Raw genomic sequence first — 15,599 nt, forward strand, 5'->3', positions numbered from 1 at the left:
TGATACCACATCTGGATTATTGTGCATAGTATTGGTCTCCTCATTTAAAGAAAAATATAAATACAGCGGAAGAAGTTTAGATTATCCTTGCAATGGGGGGGCTTGTCTTTTGATGAAACTGCGCTTTACTGCATACAGTCCCGGTGGCCACACCACCTATTGTATACAGTTCTGGTCACCACACTGCCAGACAGATGTGGATGCTTTGGCCAGGGTACAGAAAAGGTTTACCCAGATGTTGCCTGGTATGCAGAATTTTAGTTATGAAGATAGGTTGGATAGACAGGGTTTATGCATAAGATTGCAAATGGCATGGGTAGAGTGGAAAGTATGAGGCTTTTTGCCAGGGTGGACGGGTCAATTACTAGGGGAGGCAATGGCCTAGTGGTATGATAGCTGGATTGTTAATCTAGAGAGCCAGACAACAATGCGGAGGCTGAGATTCTAATCCCGCCACGGCAGATGGTGGAATTTGAATCCAATAAAATATCTGGAATTAAGAATCTAATGATGACCACTGTTGATTGTTGGAAAAACCCATTTGGTTCACAAATGTCCTTTAGGGAACGAAACTGCCATCCTTACCTGGTCTGGCCTACATGTGACTCCAGACTCACTGCAATGTGGCTAATTCATAACTGCTCTCTGGGCAATTAGGGATAGGCAATAAATGCTGCCTAGCCAGCGACACCGACATCCCTTTAATGAATAAAGGAATAAAAAAGGATACAGGTTCAAGGTGCAGGCTGGGGGCAAGGTGAGTTTAAAAGAAATGTGCGAGTCACGTTTTTCACACAATGGGTCGTGAGTGCCTGGAACGCGCTGCCAGAGGTGGTGTTGGAAGCAGACATAACCGCAGCATTCTAGAAGCACCTGAACTAATACATGTATAGGGAGGGATTAGAGGGCTACGGATCCTTCTAAGTGAAGACAGTTTTAGTAAGGAAGGGCAAAATGTGTCGTCATAGGCTGGGGGGGCTGTAAAGCCTGTTATTGTGCTGCACTGTTCTTCGTTCTTCGAAAGACATTCTAACATGGCACTTAAAGTTCAAGATAATCAGGTAACAAAGAAATGTTGGACGAGCAAACTTATATACTTGTATCTACTGGAGTTCAGAGGAGAAAGAGACGATGACTGAATCATGCAAGATCCTGAGAAGGTTTGACTGGTTGGATGTGGTAAGGATATTTCCTCATGGAGGAATTTAGCACTAGGGACACTGTTCAAAACTAAAATGGTATCCATTCGAGTGAGTGATGAGAAGAAAAGGTCGACAGTTTACTGCCTTTTGAGGTAGGAAGTCTTTGAATAATTTTAAAGCAAAGATAAGTATACTCTTGACAAAAGAAACAAAAGAACTGAAATTGGAAATCTGAAACAAAAGCAGAAATTGCTGGAAAATCTAGGCAGATCTGGTGGCATCTGTGGAAAGAAATCAGAGTTAATGTTTCAGGTCCAGTGAGGGCTCTGAAGGAGGGTCACCGGATGTGAAATGTTAACTCTAATTTCTCTCCACAGATGGCAACAGACCCACTGGGATTTTCTAGCAATTTCTGTTTTTGTTTCAGGTACACTCTTGTTAAACAAGGAGATGAAAGGTTGTCTTGGCTTGGTGGGTATATGGAGCAATCAGATCAGCAGTGATCTTATTGAATGATAGAGCAGGCTTAAGGGGCCAAAGGACCTATGTTTGTTCCTATGCATATGTTGGTATGTGTAGAAATATAGAGATATGCATTTATACTATTCCAAGTGGATTCATGGATAGGAAATTCAAATTATTCTCCTTTGAAAAAAATTCTCCTGCGACTTCCTAACACCACAACAGTAACACATTCAGAATGGCTTCTCAAGCTCATACCACTAAGTTTCAAAGCAAACTGAAACAACACCCAAATCCTACCTTTCAGTCCCAAACTCAGATTTCAATAATTTCAGTTCAGGATTAATGGCACGCTCCTCTTTCTTCTTGGACAAAATGGAGGATGCAAAACACTTGAAAGGATGTACATCCATTGCTGGAGAAGTTATCATTGGATCCTAAAGAACAGAATACAAACATGTTCTGTGAAGTATTGATAATTACCTTTGTGCATTTGAATCCAATTTGTAATAGTGACTCATTCAAGTCCTTTAACTTTGAGATTACTACCAGTAGATTTCCAAAGTATAACTCCTCCTAGGCATGCCAAATTTAAAAACACAGACACTCATTAAAATTGATTCCCTGCAAGATCCATTAAAATTAAACTTTATGGCAGCTGGTAGTGGTTAGCCCCAGCCATTTGAAATTAGGCTTGCATGGAGGTACACTGGCAAAAAAAAACAAGGAAAACCCAAATTTCACAAGCACATCAGGCATGTCCTCAGAGCAATTCATGAACTGCAAATTTTGTATATACTTATTTAGCCCTCTTAATTTTATTTTAAGTGCACCAATTTAACAAGAACTAACATCACACCCTAAATGTTTTAAAAAAGATAAATGTCAGTTTAATATACAGCTATTGCTAAATTAAAAAGTAAACAATGACAATTATTAGTTAAAGGATAAATGCAAAGATTAAAAGTCATTACAGATAAATAGACCTATAGAGACAAAACTAAGATCATTTTCTGCCATTGTTTCAAGCTTAGCTTGGTAGAATATTTCTTTCAGGTGAAAAGATTGAAACTTTGGCAACAAAATCTGCACATGGAATGGCTTCTGCAGTCAAATAATTGGAAGGTTCTGCCACAGATGGCTTGAATGTACCAGGTTTTAGAATAGAACAAAGACTCCTTTGTTTTGCTTTTATGGCACTGTAGGTTCTGGTGCTTGATAACCTGCTTCAGTACAGTAGTGCCTTCCTCCACTTCCCTGTTGAGAACCCACTCTTATAGCTGGTGCATCTCAGAACTCTTCTTGCAAATCCATCCAAAATGGTGGCTCATAGCCTGTCATATCAGTACCAAAACAAAACTGATGTTCTGTTAATTTCAAACGAGCCATTATTCTACGAGGCAAAATTAATTTTGTTGGAATTTCCTTTCCAATTTGTGTTTGGAACCTCCCAGTTCCCTGATCTCTCAGAAGTTTTGAACTCTTAAACATTTAGATGGATCCGTTGTGTTGCTATGGGTTAATTAAACTACAAATGTCTCCTTTCGTGATCGTCCTGAGATAATACCGTTCAATAGCCTTTGAAAACACAGTGGAACTGACAGTTGTCTGCTGTGCCTATCATCTTGAAAGAACACTTGAAACTTAATACAGAGAATTGTGGATGCTGGAAATCTGAAACAAAAACGCAGCAGGTCTGGCAGCATCTGTGGAAAGAAAGCAGATTCAATGTTTAAGCTCCAGTGACCATTCGGGACCCTACTGGATCCTAAATTTCGACTCTACTTCCTGTCTACAGATGCTGCCAGGCCCAAGGAGTTTCTCCAGCTATTTCAGTTTTGTTTCACTTGAAGCTTAATTTAAAGGATTTTCTTTTCAGGTTAGAGATTTTAAAGCTCATGAAGCAGATTTCTCTTAAAAATCTGCAATATCAGAACTTCACAGACATGACACAAACATGTTTTATAAATATGTAAAGAGAAAGGAAAACAAGGGCCCATTCAAGAGAAAAGAAACATGTGTGTGCAGAAGATTTAGAATGGATCATAATGAATACTCAGCATTTGTCTTCCAAAAGGAGAATTGTGCATGCTTGCAGGTATAGGGATTGACGGTAAATTAACAGCATTCACCTCCATTAGCTCTACAAAACAAACTGCAAATGTCAAGACTTCGCAAAAAGATCAAATTAACATGGAAATCCTGAAGATGTAGCCTACTGCTTAGTGTTCCACCCTGTTATGTACTAGGTTTTCTACCAGTGGCCCCCACCCAAAAGGCAGTAATCATTTACAGTAATTCACGTGGTGTAAATTTGCCTTTTTCCATTCTCATGTTGCTGTTAGAAACCCTACAAAAAAAACTTATTTTATTTAATCAAGTGCTTCAGCTTTTCATGGCAACACAATCATAGCTATTGCTGAACATTCTAGCCCTGAAAAAATAATTTTGTTCCGGTAGAGTGCTGTTAAATCTTATCATTACGATTGTAAGACATTTTAAATTTTTTTTTCTGAAAAAAGTATTTTCAGAATACTTCACTTCTACATTCACCTCCTGTCTTTGGCCTAATCTTTATTTTTCTCCAGGTAATATTTTTCAAAAGCTTTTTGATTTTAGTAATACTCATTTCCTGGTTATTTGTCAGTAGGAATGTTTTAATAGGATTAGCTACTTTGACAGCTTAATATATCACTGCAGCTCCATGTTAGGAATCCACATTAAAACAATGTTACAATTCACTGAACCCACATGAGAATAAATATTTCCTACTCGGTCAAATAACAGATAGTCTTCTGGAATAGTATTCAAAAGCTCCTTATAAATCTCTTGGAGTTCTTCCCCAAGGGATAATCCACTGTCCAGTTCTTTCATCATTTCTGAGTCCACCTTTAACAAAATTACAAGAAATACACTTTGTTACTTAATTCTCAATTTCTTTAACAAATAAATTCAATCAATACTAACAGGGACTTTGCACTACTATGGTTATCGAAAAATCACAACATTTGCACATTTCAGGTACTGTTATTGCCACATGAAGTAGATTTGAGAATTCAAAGAATAAACAAAAATGACAAAGAAAGAGTTCATAAACCATAAAATATAGGAGTAATAACAGGCCTTTCAACCTATTAAGTTTGCACCACAATTTAATGAGATCGTGGCTGATCTGATATTCCTCAACTTTTCTTTCCTATCTTTTTCTAATTACCTTACTGACTAAAAATCTCAGTCTTAAACATGCTTAATGACCCAGACCTACAATTTTTTGGAATAAATAATTCCGTAGATTCACTACCCTCCACGAGACGAAATTCCTCCTCATCTCTATTAAATGGCGAGTACTTATCTGAGTCTGAGATTATGCCCTTTGGTCCTAGATTCTTCCAAAGAGAGAAATAATCTCTCAGCATCTGCCTCATCAAGCCTCCAGAGACTTTTCGGTTTCAATGGAACAAAGGAACAGGAGTAGGCCATTCAGTCCTCTTGAAACTGCCCCACTGATCAATGACATCATGGTTAATCTGTGGCCTAACTCAATATATTCATGACTTTGGCCCATACCCTTTAATATGTTTGCTTAACAAAAAATTACCTATCTCAGATTTAAAATTAGCAACTGATCCATCATCATTGCCATCTATGGACCAGAGTTCCAAGCATTTACCATCCTTTGTGTGTGCAAGTGCTTCCTAATAATCACTCCTGAAAGGTCAGGCCCTGATTCTCAGATTATGGCATCCAGTTCTAGAATCCCGAACTAGTGGGAATAATCTAACTAACCAGTATTTTTTCTGTTTATACCCTGAAGACTTTGATCAGATTATCCCTTGTCCTTCTAAATTGCAGGAAACAAACAGGCTTAAATTTGCATAAAAACCAGAAGAACTATAGCTGTTGTAAATCAGAAATGAAAACAGAAATTGCTGAAAAAGCTAAGTGGGTCCTCAGAACCTTTCCTCAGACCCTTCGGTCTCAGGTCGGGTCACTCGACCAGAAAGGTTAACTCTGATTTCTTTCCACGGGCACTGCCAGACCTGTTGAGTTTTCCCAGCAAGTTATGTTTCTGTTTCTTAATTTTCATAATCTTTCCTCATAACTTGACTCCTGAAGTCCAGTGCCATTCTTGTAAACTTCTTCCAAGATCAATATATCCTTCCCAAGGTGTAGTGTCTTGATCTGCTCAAAATTCTCCAAATTGGAGTACCATCTGGAAAGTACACTGTTCAATCTGTTTTCAGTTTGAAATAGATAATTTCATACTTTTTACATGGAACTCCATCTGCCACAATTTTGCCCGTTCATATATCAAAGGTTTCAGTAAGGTTGTCATTAATTTGTTATATCCAATGAATAGAGACCAATTTAACCTCTACTCATAAGAAAATAGTTGGATTCAGCTGAGCAAGTGTTTTTAGACTGGCGCCAATGCCAAAATATCTTTTTTTAAAAAAGGGAATCAAAACTATACATAGTATTCTAGGTGTGACTAGTGCTTTACATAGTTTTAGCAAGACTTCCCTATTTTTCTACTGTACTTCCTTTGAAGTAATGTGCAACATTCTATTTGCCTTCACTATTACATGTTGAACTTGTATGCTAGCTTTACTGGTTCTTACATGAGGACACCCTAATGTCTCTATGCAGCGTTGATATGATATCCAGCTTTCATTCTCCTTGCCAAAATATCTGCCACATTTTCTCACATTATATTCCATTTGCCAAGTTTTTGCCCCCACAGTTAACCTTTCTACAGTCTTTTTGTGTCATTCTCACCATGTGCCTTCCTAACAACGTACTACAGCCAAATCAGGTACAGAAAGATTGACAAAGGGAAAGAAAACTTAGATTAAGACAGCAACAAAGTAGTAAGAACAAAAATATTAATTGAAAACTGACATTTTCAAACACTTCAAAAGCAAGTAATCATCAGTACGAATGAGACTGCACCAATTTCAGTCATTCCCTTTCTGACTTTAAGGAGTGGATTTATATTAGATTAACATCATTAATAATCTTAACTTTGAGATGAGTATAATGGGAAATTAATGTCCGAATCAAACAAGTTCTTCAATATAAAAGGCAATTATGATTAAAATGTCACTTGCACAAAGCAAACGATGAAGTGACCACCTAGTAATCTTGATGTCCCTTCTCTTCAACCTCTGAACTTGCTGCGTGATCTATCCATTGACAAATGCATGCTTTGTTAAATCACCATTAGTTTCTCAGCAAGATCTGTTAAATCTTTAATCAAAAACAATTATCTTTTTACAATGCATAAATACCTCTCTCTCAATATGATTGTATACAGTAGGAAAAATCTGGAGATAGACTGTGTCAATAAACCTTCTGTCTGAAATTCGAACATCTGCTGTTCGTGCTATCATCTGTTTCGACACCCTGATGTTGACAGTGGCAGGCTGTGCATGCTCTGTTCCCTTTCGTCGTATTCTCCGATTTACTTTCTGTTTTTTCTCTTCCTCCTCAAGTTCCTAAAAAAAAAGAAATCTCTTCCATAGACTAATTTGCATCTTGAACAAATGTCATTATTCATGAAATCTGCATTAGAGTTTAATTTTCTTTGCTCTACCCTCAATTGTAGCCAGGTTATTTAATTTAATTGATCCTTGATTTTATTGGGAAGTGAATTATAAATACATCTTGGGCAAATCAGAACTAATGCTCAGCTCCTGTACAATTTATTCCTTCAATGTTCATGCAGGGTAATTTATTTAAAATGATCTATTCAGAAGAATAATGCATTGTCTTACTCAGTTTAAGTCTTCCTTTTGAAATATTCATTTTGTTAAAATACTGATTATTTGGACACCATATATAAAGTAGTGCATATAATGTACATCATTAAAACAACTACTATTTTTCAATTGTATTACACATTTGTGTTGAATATTAAGATCTTGGAATAGTTACTGATAGTGATTATTAAATACTTCAGGAACCACAAAGTTGGGATCATTAAACATGCACAATGCATCTGGCAGGCCTTAAATTCTTTAAGATGTGAATAGAATTAGTGACAATCTTTATGTGCATTAGGAACAAGTTTAACTTTTGCATTAACTAGGTAAAGGGCAATAGTGTTGCAAAGTGGGCGAGAAATGCTGGCTCAGCCGGTGATATCCTCATGCCATCAGCAAATTTAAAAAAAACTTTTACTCTTGGAACATTGATTCAAAATCAGCCAAGGCTGTGAGAATATGATATTCTCTCTGACGGCTGCAAAGGCCGAATATCACATCATTTGGTAGTCTCAAATTTGTTTTCAGCCAATCCAAACTTACAACGTAAAACAGATCCTAGCATGACACAACCACCAATTTGCCCCAAGGCTGCAGCAGCAATAATTGCTCTCCAGCAGTGATCAGGCCATGTGCATCAAGCCATCCCATATCTAATGTCGATGCTAGATGGGAGAACTTTAAAAATCACAATGCTCTTTTGCAACACATGTGTTCATAACTAAAGCATTGTTGAAAGGTTTTCTAACTAAAGCACTGCAGCCAAAAAAACACAAATGAGAGACATATCTGCAAGTGGCACACTGATACTTCATTAAATATATCTAACATAGTATTTGTTTCTACCATATAATTTGCACTTATGTACTGTTATGATTCCTGAAGAGATTGATAACTTCTGAAATTATATTTAAATTTCCAATGATTGACTGCAAGATCACACAAGAATTCAAGTTTGAAGATTTTTACTGTAACAAAAAAGCTAAAAGCAACATTGTTTAAACATCAATCAGCTGGCAAATTATAGTGTAAACGACAGCAAAAGAAACTCCTCGTTTAACTTCCAACATAACCAAACATCCTATGCCATGGATATATGCTATGCTGAGCCTTCTTTATTGTTCGAGAGCCAGTCCATATTTATGCTGAGCTCCTGATGATTTCTTTTCTTTTCCCACAGCCATCTACTAATCTCAGGAATGGCTCCAGTTTACACTCGGGAATATTTCACTCCAGCCCAAGTTAGGGCTACCAGCCTCCTTCAAATCTTCATTAACCTAGTTTCCTCAATGTCAGTGTGAACTCCCACCACACACCCACCCCAAGGTCTGCATGTTGAATCAACAAACTCAGTATTTTCTTTGTTTCGGGTGCAGGAGTGCTGCCTCCATCTCCTGCTCTGTCTCTCAGATGGCTGAAGATTTACTTATGTCTGAGGGTCAATGATGTTGTAAGAAACTGAAATCCAATATGATTACTGCACTCTGTTGACCCTTCTGTTTTCAAAGCTTATCACCCTGACAATGTGACTCACATACCCTGGTAGAAATAATAATGGACCATCTTCTTATCAGCAAATTCCATTCTCCCTTGGAATTAACCTGACAGCTGAAATCATATTTGTTTATAAAACCTGACAATTTTAACATCTGCCTGCGGGTCTTGGAGTCTAACCATTTTTCAGTCAATTTAACTGCTCTTCTCGTTGTCTACAGGTGTGAACATCTTGTACCTTTTTCATAGTATGTCAACCAGGGCAATCCAAGTTCATCGAAAGAAGGCTATTGTTGGCTGTTGAGCAGAATTCAGACTCTTTCATAGTTCCATCTTACCTAAAATTAAAGGGGCAGTTCTAAAAAAATCTTACAAACATTTAATTCATAACAGTACCATCAGTATTTTCTCTCGTGTGTATTTTTTAACTTCCTGAGTCCGATCATATGTGAGTGCTTGAATCAGTGGAGGAAGGCTTGTTTCAGGATCACTGTCTTCTCCGTCTGGAGTGGAAGTCTCCAACAGCCTGTAAAAAGGTAATAAATATGTTACACAAATTATATTCATTGATTATAAAAATTAAAATTTTGATATTTCAGACATTGAGTTGGATCTCCTCGTTTTTGGTTGACCCAATTACACCACCCTATGGCAGATATGCTAAGGATGTCTTCCCTGGTGCATATACAAAATGGGAGATTTTGGTGATGTCAGGTTACCAATTCCCATTGTTTTATCTGCTCTCCGAAATGACTCTCTCAAACAGAAGGATTGATCCAAGTCCAACAGGGTAAGGAGGAAAGATATGATCCAGATCCAATGTTGGGAGAAAGATAGAGTATTTAATCTTTATCCAAGCAGTTGTGAAGGTAGTGCAAGGCTCAGACAGAATATAATCCCAAACTGAGGGGAAATATTTGGGTCAATGGAAACACAAAGGCTAAGACCCCAACTACATCTCAGGCATGACCCCTAAATACTTGCACTCCAAACCTAGCTCTGCCTCTCCCCAACCTGTCCCAGTATAATCACAACAAACACAAGTACCTTACAAACTGGAAACATACCCTGGTATCTCATATTTACATTGAACAGGAAAAAATCCAAGCTACCTAATTACCACATTATCAGTCAAACAAGGTGCGACTACCCCATGGCATCGAGAATATAGACAAGGTAGTTAAAAAGGTGTTTGGCATGCGTGCCTTCATTGCTCAGCTCTTTCAGTATAGGAGTTGAGAAGTCATGTTGAGGTTTTACAGGATATTGGTGAGGTCTCTTCTGGAATACCGTGTCTAGTTCTGGTCACCCAGTTATAGGAAGGATATTATCACCTGGAAAGGGGTCAGAGCAGACTTGCCATAATGTTGCTGGGTATAGAAGGTTTGAGTAATAAAGGAAGGTTGTATGAGTAGGGACTTTTCCACTGGAGGTTGAGACATGACTTGATAGAAATTTATAAAATAATGAGAAGTATAGATAAAGTTAATGGTAGTTGTCTTTTCTCTGGGATGGGGAACTTCAAGAGAGTGGGCACAGTTTTAAGGTGAGAGGAGAGAGGTCTAAAAGATATGAGAGGCAAATTTGTATAAACAGAGGTTGGTTCGTGTGCGGAATGGACCTCCTGAGGAAGTGGTGGATGTGCTTACAATTGCAATGTTTAACAGATGTTTGGATACGTACATAAATAGGAAAGGTTTGGAGAGGTATAGGCCAGGAGCAGGCAGGAGGACTAGTTTAGTTTGGGATTATGTTTGGCACGGATTGGTTGGACCAAAGGGTCTGTTTCTGTGCTATATGACTCTTCAACTTGAAGAAGTGTATTTTGTCTGGTTTCTTTTTATGTAGAAAGGGTGAGACAAAGGTGTAAAGAGGTCTTCTCAAATCCAATAAAATAAACAGCTTGCGAGACCTGAGGTGTTTCTTTTTTGTAAGAGTTGGAACAATAGAAGCAACTTGAATGGGTGGGGTCAAGCTCCCATGGAACCACGATTTTTAGTTTTAGCTTTCTGCAGTTGCTGGGATTTTGAAGCTGGATGGGGAAGCTCTTATTTCTCGCTTTGTTACAGAAGAAAGCTGGGGTTCACTTCCTGCTGCTAGAATAGCATGGGAGGCAATTGATTTTACAGAATTGTCTTGGCCAAGTGTATGTTTATGGGAATAGTTTAGTAGTACTTTATATACACATACATTCATATATTTATGGGGCAGCATGGTGGCTCAATGGTTATCACTGTTGCCTCACAGCACCAGGGATCCGGGTTCGATTCCACCCTCGGGCGACTATCTGTATGGAGTTTGCACATTCACCCCATGTCTGTGTGGGTTTCCAGGTTTGAGGTGATAAAGTGGCAAATCACATTGGTGTCACACCACAAGCCCTGATTATTTGTCATATTCAATTAGAGAAAATCCAATAATCTCCTGTTTGTGTTCAATACCACCATTGAATCTATCACTATCTACATCTTGGGGGCTTACTACTGACAAAAGGTGAACTGGAACAGCCATTTAAGTACTGTGGCTACAATGCAGGTCAGAGATAATGACTTCTAAGGCCAGTAATTCTTATATTGCCTCCCCAGTGCCTACCATTCATAAGCCACAAGTCAGAAGTGAGGCGAAATACTCTCCACTTGCCTGGACAGGCACAGTTAGAAACACAAGATAATATTATCTAAGCAAAAACAGCCTACTTGATCACTAGATAACAAAGTGTAGAGGTGGATGAACACAGCAGGCCAAGCAGCATCTTAGGAGCACAAAAGCTGACGTTTCGGGCCTAGACCCTTCATCAGAGAGGGGGACGGGGAGAGGGTTCTGAAATAAAGTGGGAGAGAGGGGGAGGCGGACCGAAGATGGAGAGAGGAGAAGGTAGGTGGAGAGGAGAATATAGGTGGGGATGTAGGGAGGAGATAGATCAGTCTGGGGAGGACGGACAGGTCAAGGAGGCGGCATGAGGTTAGTAGGTAGGAAATGGAGGTGCGGCTTGGGGTGGGAGGAGGGGATAGGTGAAAGGAAGAACAGGTTAGGGAGGCGGGGATGAGCTGGGCTGGCTTTGGGATGCAGTGGGGGGAGGGGAGATTTTGAAGCTTGTGAAGTCCACATTGATACCATTGGGCTGCAGGGTTCCCAAGCGGAATATGAGTTGCTGTTCCTGCAATCTTCGGGTGGCATCATTGCGGCACTGCAGGAGGCCCAGGATGGAATGGGAGGGGGAGTTAAAGTGGTTCGCGACTGGGAGGTGCAGTTATTTGATGCGAACCGAGCAGAGGTGTTCTGCAAAGTGGTCCCCAAGCCTCCGCTTGGTTTCCCCAATGTAGAAGAAGCCACAACAGGTACAATGGATGCAGTATACCACATTGGCAGGTGTGCAGGTGAACATCTGCTTGATATGCAAAGTCATCTTGGGGCCTGGGATGGGGGTGAGGGAGGAGGTGTGGGGGCAAGTGTAGTACTTCCTGTGGTTGCAGGGGAAGGTGCCAGGTGTGGTGGGGTTGGAGGAGAGTGTAGAGCGGACAAGGGAGTCCCAGAGAGAGTGGTCTCTCCGGAAGGAAGACAAGGGTGGGGATGGAAAAATGTCTTGGGTGGTGGGGCCAGATTGTAGATGACACAAGTGTCGGAGGATGATGCGTTGTATCTGGAGGTTGGGGGGTGGTATGTGAGGACTAGGGGCATTCTCTTTGGGCGGTTATTGCGGGGGTGGGGGTGTGAGGGACGTGTTGCGGGAAATGCGGGAGACACGGTCGAGGGCGTTCTCGACCACTGCGGGAGGGATGTTGCGGTCTTTGAAGAACGTGGACATCTGGGATGTGCGGAAGTGGAATGCCTCATCCTGGGAGCAGATGCGGCAGAGGCAAAGGAATCGGGAATAGGGGATGGAATTTTTGCAGAAGGGTGGGTGGGAGGAGGTGTATTCTAGGTAGCTGTGGGAGTCGGTGGGCTTGAAATGGACATTTGATCACTACCCTATCCCACACTTTCAACATTCACTCCCTTCAACGCTGACATACAGTGATAATATTTATAAAATGTACTGCAAAAATTCACCAAGAGAATTTCAACAGCACCACCTGAACATATGTCTTCCACCACTTGGAAGTTCAGGGCAGCAAATGGATGGAAACAGCCCAATCCCTAAGTCCCCTTCAGACAATGTACCATCTTGACTTGTAAATATATAGCCTTTCTTTCACTGTTGTAGGGTTAAAATCCTGGAACTCCCTACCTATGCCCCAAGTGCTGTAGCTTTTGAGACCAATTCCTTCTGAAGGGCAATTAGGCCTGGGCAACAAATGTCTGCCTAGCCAGTGACACCCACATTCTATTCACAATCCACGAACTGACGAGTTTATTAAAAGCCAACTTTTGTTAAATTGTCTCAACTTTTTCCAAGGGATTTTACAGCAAAGCTAATAGCACAAAAATTGATGTTTGTAAAAAATTTACTTGACATCATATAATGTCTGCCTATAGGATCTTCAACACTTGACCCTGTGGAGGACCAAGGAATCCCTGACAGCAAACTGAGCCTGACAGCCCCATAGATCAATCAATGAATTAAACATCTTAGACCATTATGGGATACAAGGATAGCTCAGCTGTGGCAAAATCCAATTTCTATATGTTCAAGAGTGTATCAGGGATACTGGCAGTGAATGTGGGTAGGTGGCAATATTCAATTCTGCCCAGCAACAGAGGGCAAGGCTTATTGCAAGTTTCCTAATAGATGACACAGATGTCTTCGAGAATCACTGAACAGGAGTTCAAAGAAGACACATATTTATGTTAAGGAGACAAACAGCAGGCTCTCAAATAAATCCACAGGGGCTGGTATCCATCACCGTGCCAGCCTTTATTTACACATAAGCAGTCCTTGACTTTAGTACTGCCTCATTCAGAGCCAGCTACCAGAGTGCCCAAATCTCTGGCATTCCCCCTTTTATCTGTCAGCCAGGGTTCCCAGAGTGGACCACATTAACAGCCCCAATCAGGGAACTCATATTCTATGAGACCCAGCTGGCGGATCTCATTACAATCACTCCAGACTCCATGTTGTAAGTGTTGATTTTTGGTTAACCTGCAAGAAAGGGAACTGAATGATATGGATCCTGTGCAGGGACTGTGAACAAATCCCAATAGCAGTTGGATATCTGCACTGCTAGAACTCTGGCCACATTATAAGATTTATTAGGCAGGTAGATGTTGCATTCAGGGCATGGACGAAATCCAGGAGATTATGGGCAGCTCAAAAGTAGTTCAGTGCCTCTCATAGGTAAATATGTAAGAATTGAGACAGAAAAGCCAACAAGCAATATCTGCTTGAGTCAACTGGGTAAAATTCAAACTTGGGGAAAACACAGAAAAGATCTCGATTGAAGAGCTGTTGGCAGAAAGCTGGAGCTGTGCCCGGAACTATGAACTGGCATGAAGTTTTCAGGGTCCAGGGGAGCAGTGATCCAGAAAAGGAGCGTCAGTGAGACAGTCCATGATAGAGAAACTCTTGAGATGGAGTTTCAAGGCCAGATTAGCAAACATGAAGAATTACAATGTCTTGTGAAGTTTAATGTGATCTGTTCGCCCCACTTGGTGAAGGCACTGCTTCCTCAGAGGAACACAGTCAGAGACAGGTTTGTAGGACTATGAATGGCTCAGCTGTATTGCAGCAAAGGAATAAGAAAGGAAAAGCAAGAGCAGGCAGGGTTTCATTCATACACTTAGGGGAAGTCAGATGTTTCTGCAGCAATAGAAGTCACTCAAGTACAGTATGTGGCCCTCCTGGTATGAGAATCAAGGATCAGAGTTTGGCTTCATGGAGATGACAAACAACCAGAGGTCATGGTCCACACTGGTTATAATGCATCAGGCAGAAAGGGTGATGTCAGCCTGCAAATAGAATTTCCGAAGCAAGCTAAGAAAAATAGACAGCTGCAGGGCCTCAAAAGTAGTCATCTCTGGATTACTCCAATTGGAGAATAAACCACATAAAACATGGTTGGAAAGATGGTACAGCAAGAAGAGATTTAGAAGGAAACTGGCCCCAGAGGACATGGCTCCTGCACAAGCAGGATGCATTGTGGCCAAACAGAGCATGGAGACGATACTTGCATGCATTTGGCTAGTGCTGTTGGACACTAACTCTGCAGGGTCTGAGACCAGGAAATAATTTCAGGGAGGAATATCGGGGAGCACAGAATACTGGGAGAAACAGGTAGCAGTAGATTAGGCAATAGTAACATAACAGGTCAAGTCTAACTAAGGGACGAAGAAACGAAGTCTAAATCAGGGTTATATTGTAGGTATGTGAATGTGCCAAGTACAATGAATACAATCGATTAGCTGCAGATTTAGATTATCATTTGGAATTAGAATGTTGTGACAATAACATCAATTTCAAGGATTCAAGGAATGTCAAGTCTGGAAGTTAAACAAATTCTGGGGACAAGATATTCAGAAAATATTGGAAAGGAAGAAGAGGTGAATGGTGGCAGTATTGGTTAAGGAGAGCATTGCAGCACTGGAGAATGAGGTCCCAGAGTGTCCAAGGACAAAAACAAGTGTATAATTACGTTACTCAATACAGCCTACAGGCAATCATCTAATAGAAAGGTTTCAGAGGAACAAATATGCAGGGAAATTACAGGAGTGAAAATAATTTAGAGTAGTTAGATTGGAGGACCTTACTACAAAACAGATGGGGATAGTCGTACTGTAAAAGGAACAGTGCGGGAAGTGT

The 15,599-nt window shown here is 40.3% G+C and overlaps 1 protein-coding gene across 3 annotated transcripts in view; it reads right to left on the minus strand.

Annotated features, from left to right (window-relative positions):
• Positions 1-15,599, minus strand: part of ccdc87 (coiled-coil domain containing 87) — a 77,519-nt gene that overhangs the window by 46,487 nt on the left and 15,433 nt on the right. For all 3 annotated transcript variants that reach the window (XM_059654640.1, XM_059654642.1, XM_059654641.1), the window contains 4 exons: positions 9,260-9,389; positions 6,896-7,102; positions 4,377-4,493; positions 1,905-2,041 (listed from right to left, as the gene is read on the minus strand). In XM_059654640.1, coding sequence (XP_059510623.1) covers positions 1,905-2,041; positions 4,377-4,493; positions 6,896-7,102; positions 9,260-9,389 — 591 coding nt within the window. The remainder of the gene's footprint in view (positions 1-1,904; positions 2,042-4,376; positions 4,494-6,895; positions 7,103-9,259; positions 9,390-15,599) is intronic.

Source organism: Stegostoma tigrinum, chromosome 25 (assembly GCF_030684315.1).
Source record: "Stegostoma tigrinum isolate sSteTig4 chromosome 25, sSteTig4.hap1, whole genome shotgun sequence".
In the NCBI taxonomy this organism is placed as follows: domain Eukaryota; kingdom Metazoa; phylum Chordata; class Chondrichthyes; order Orectolobiformes; family Stegostomatidae; genus Stegostoma; species Stegostoma tigrinum.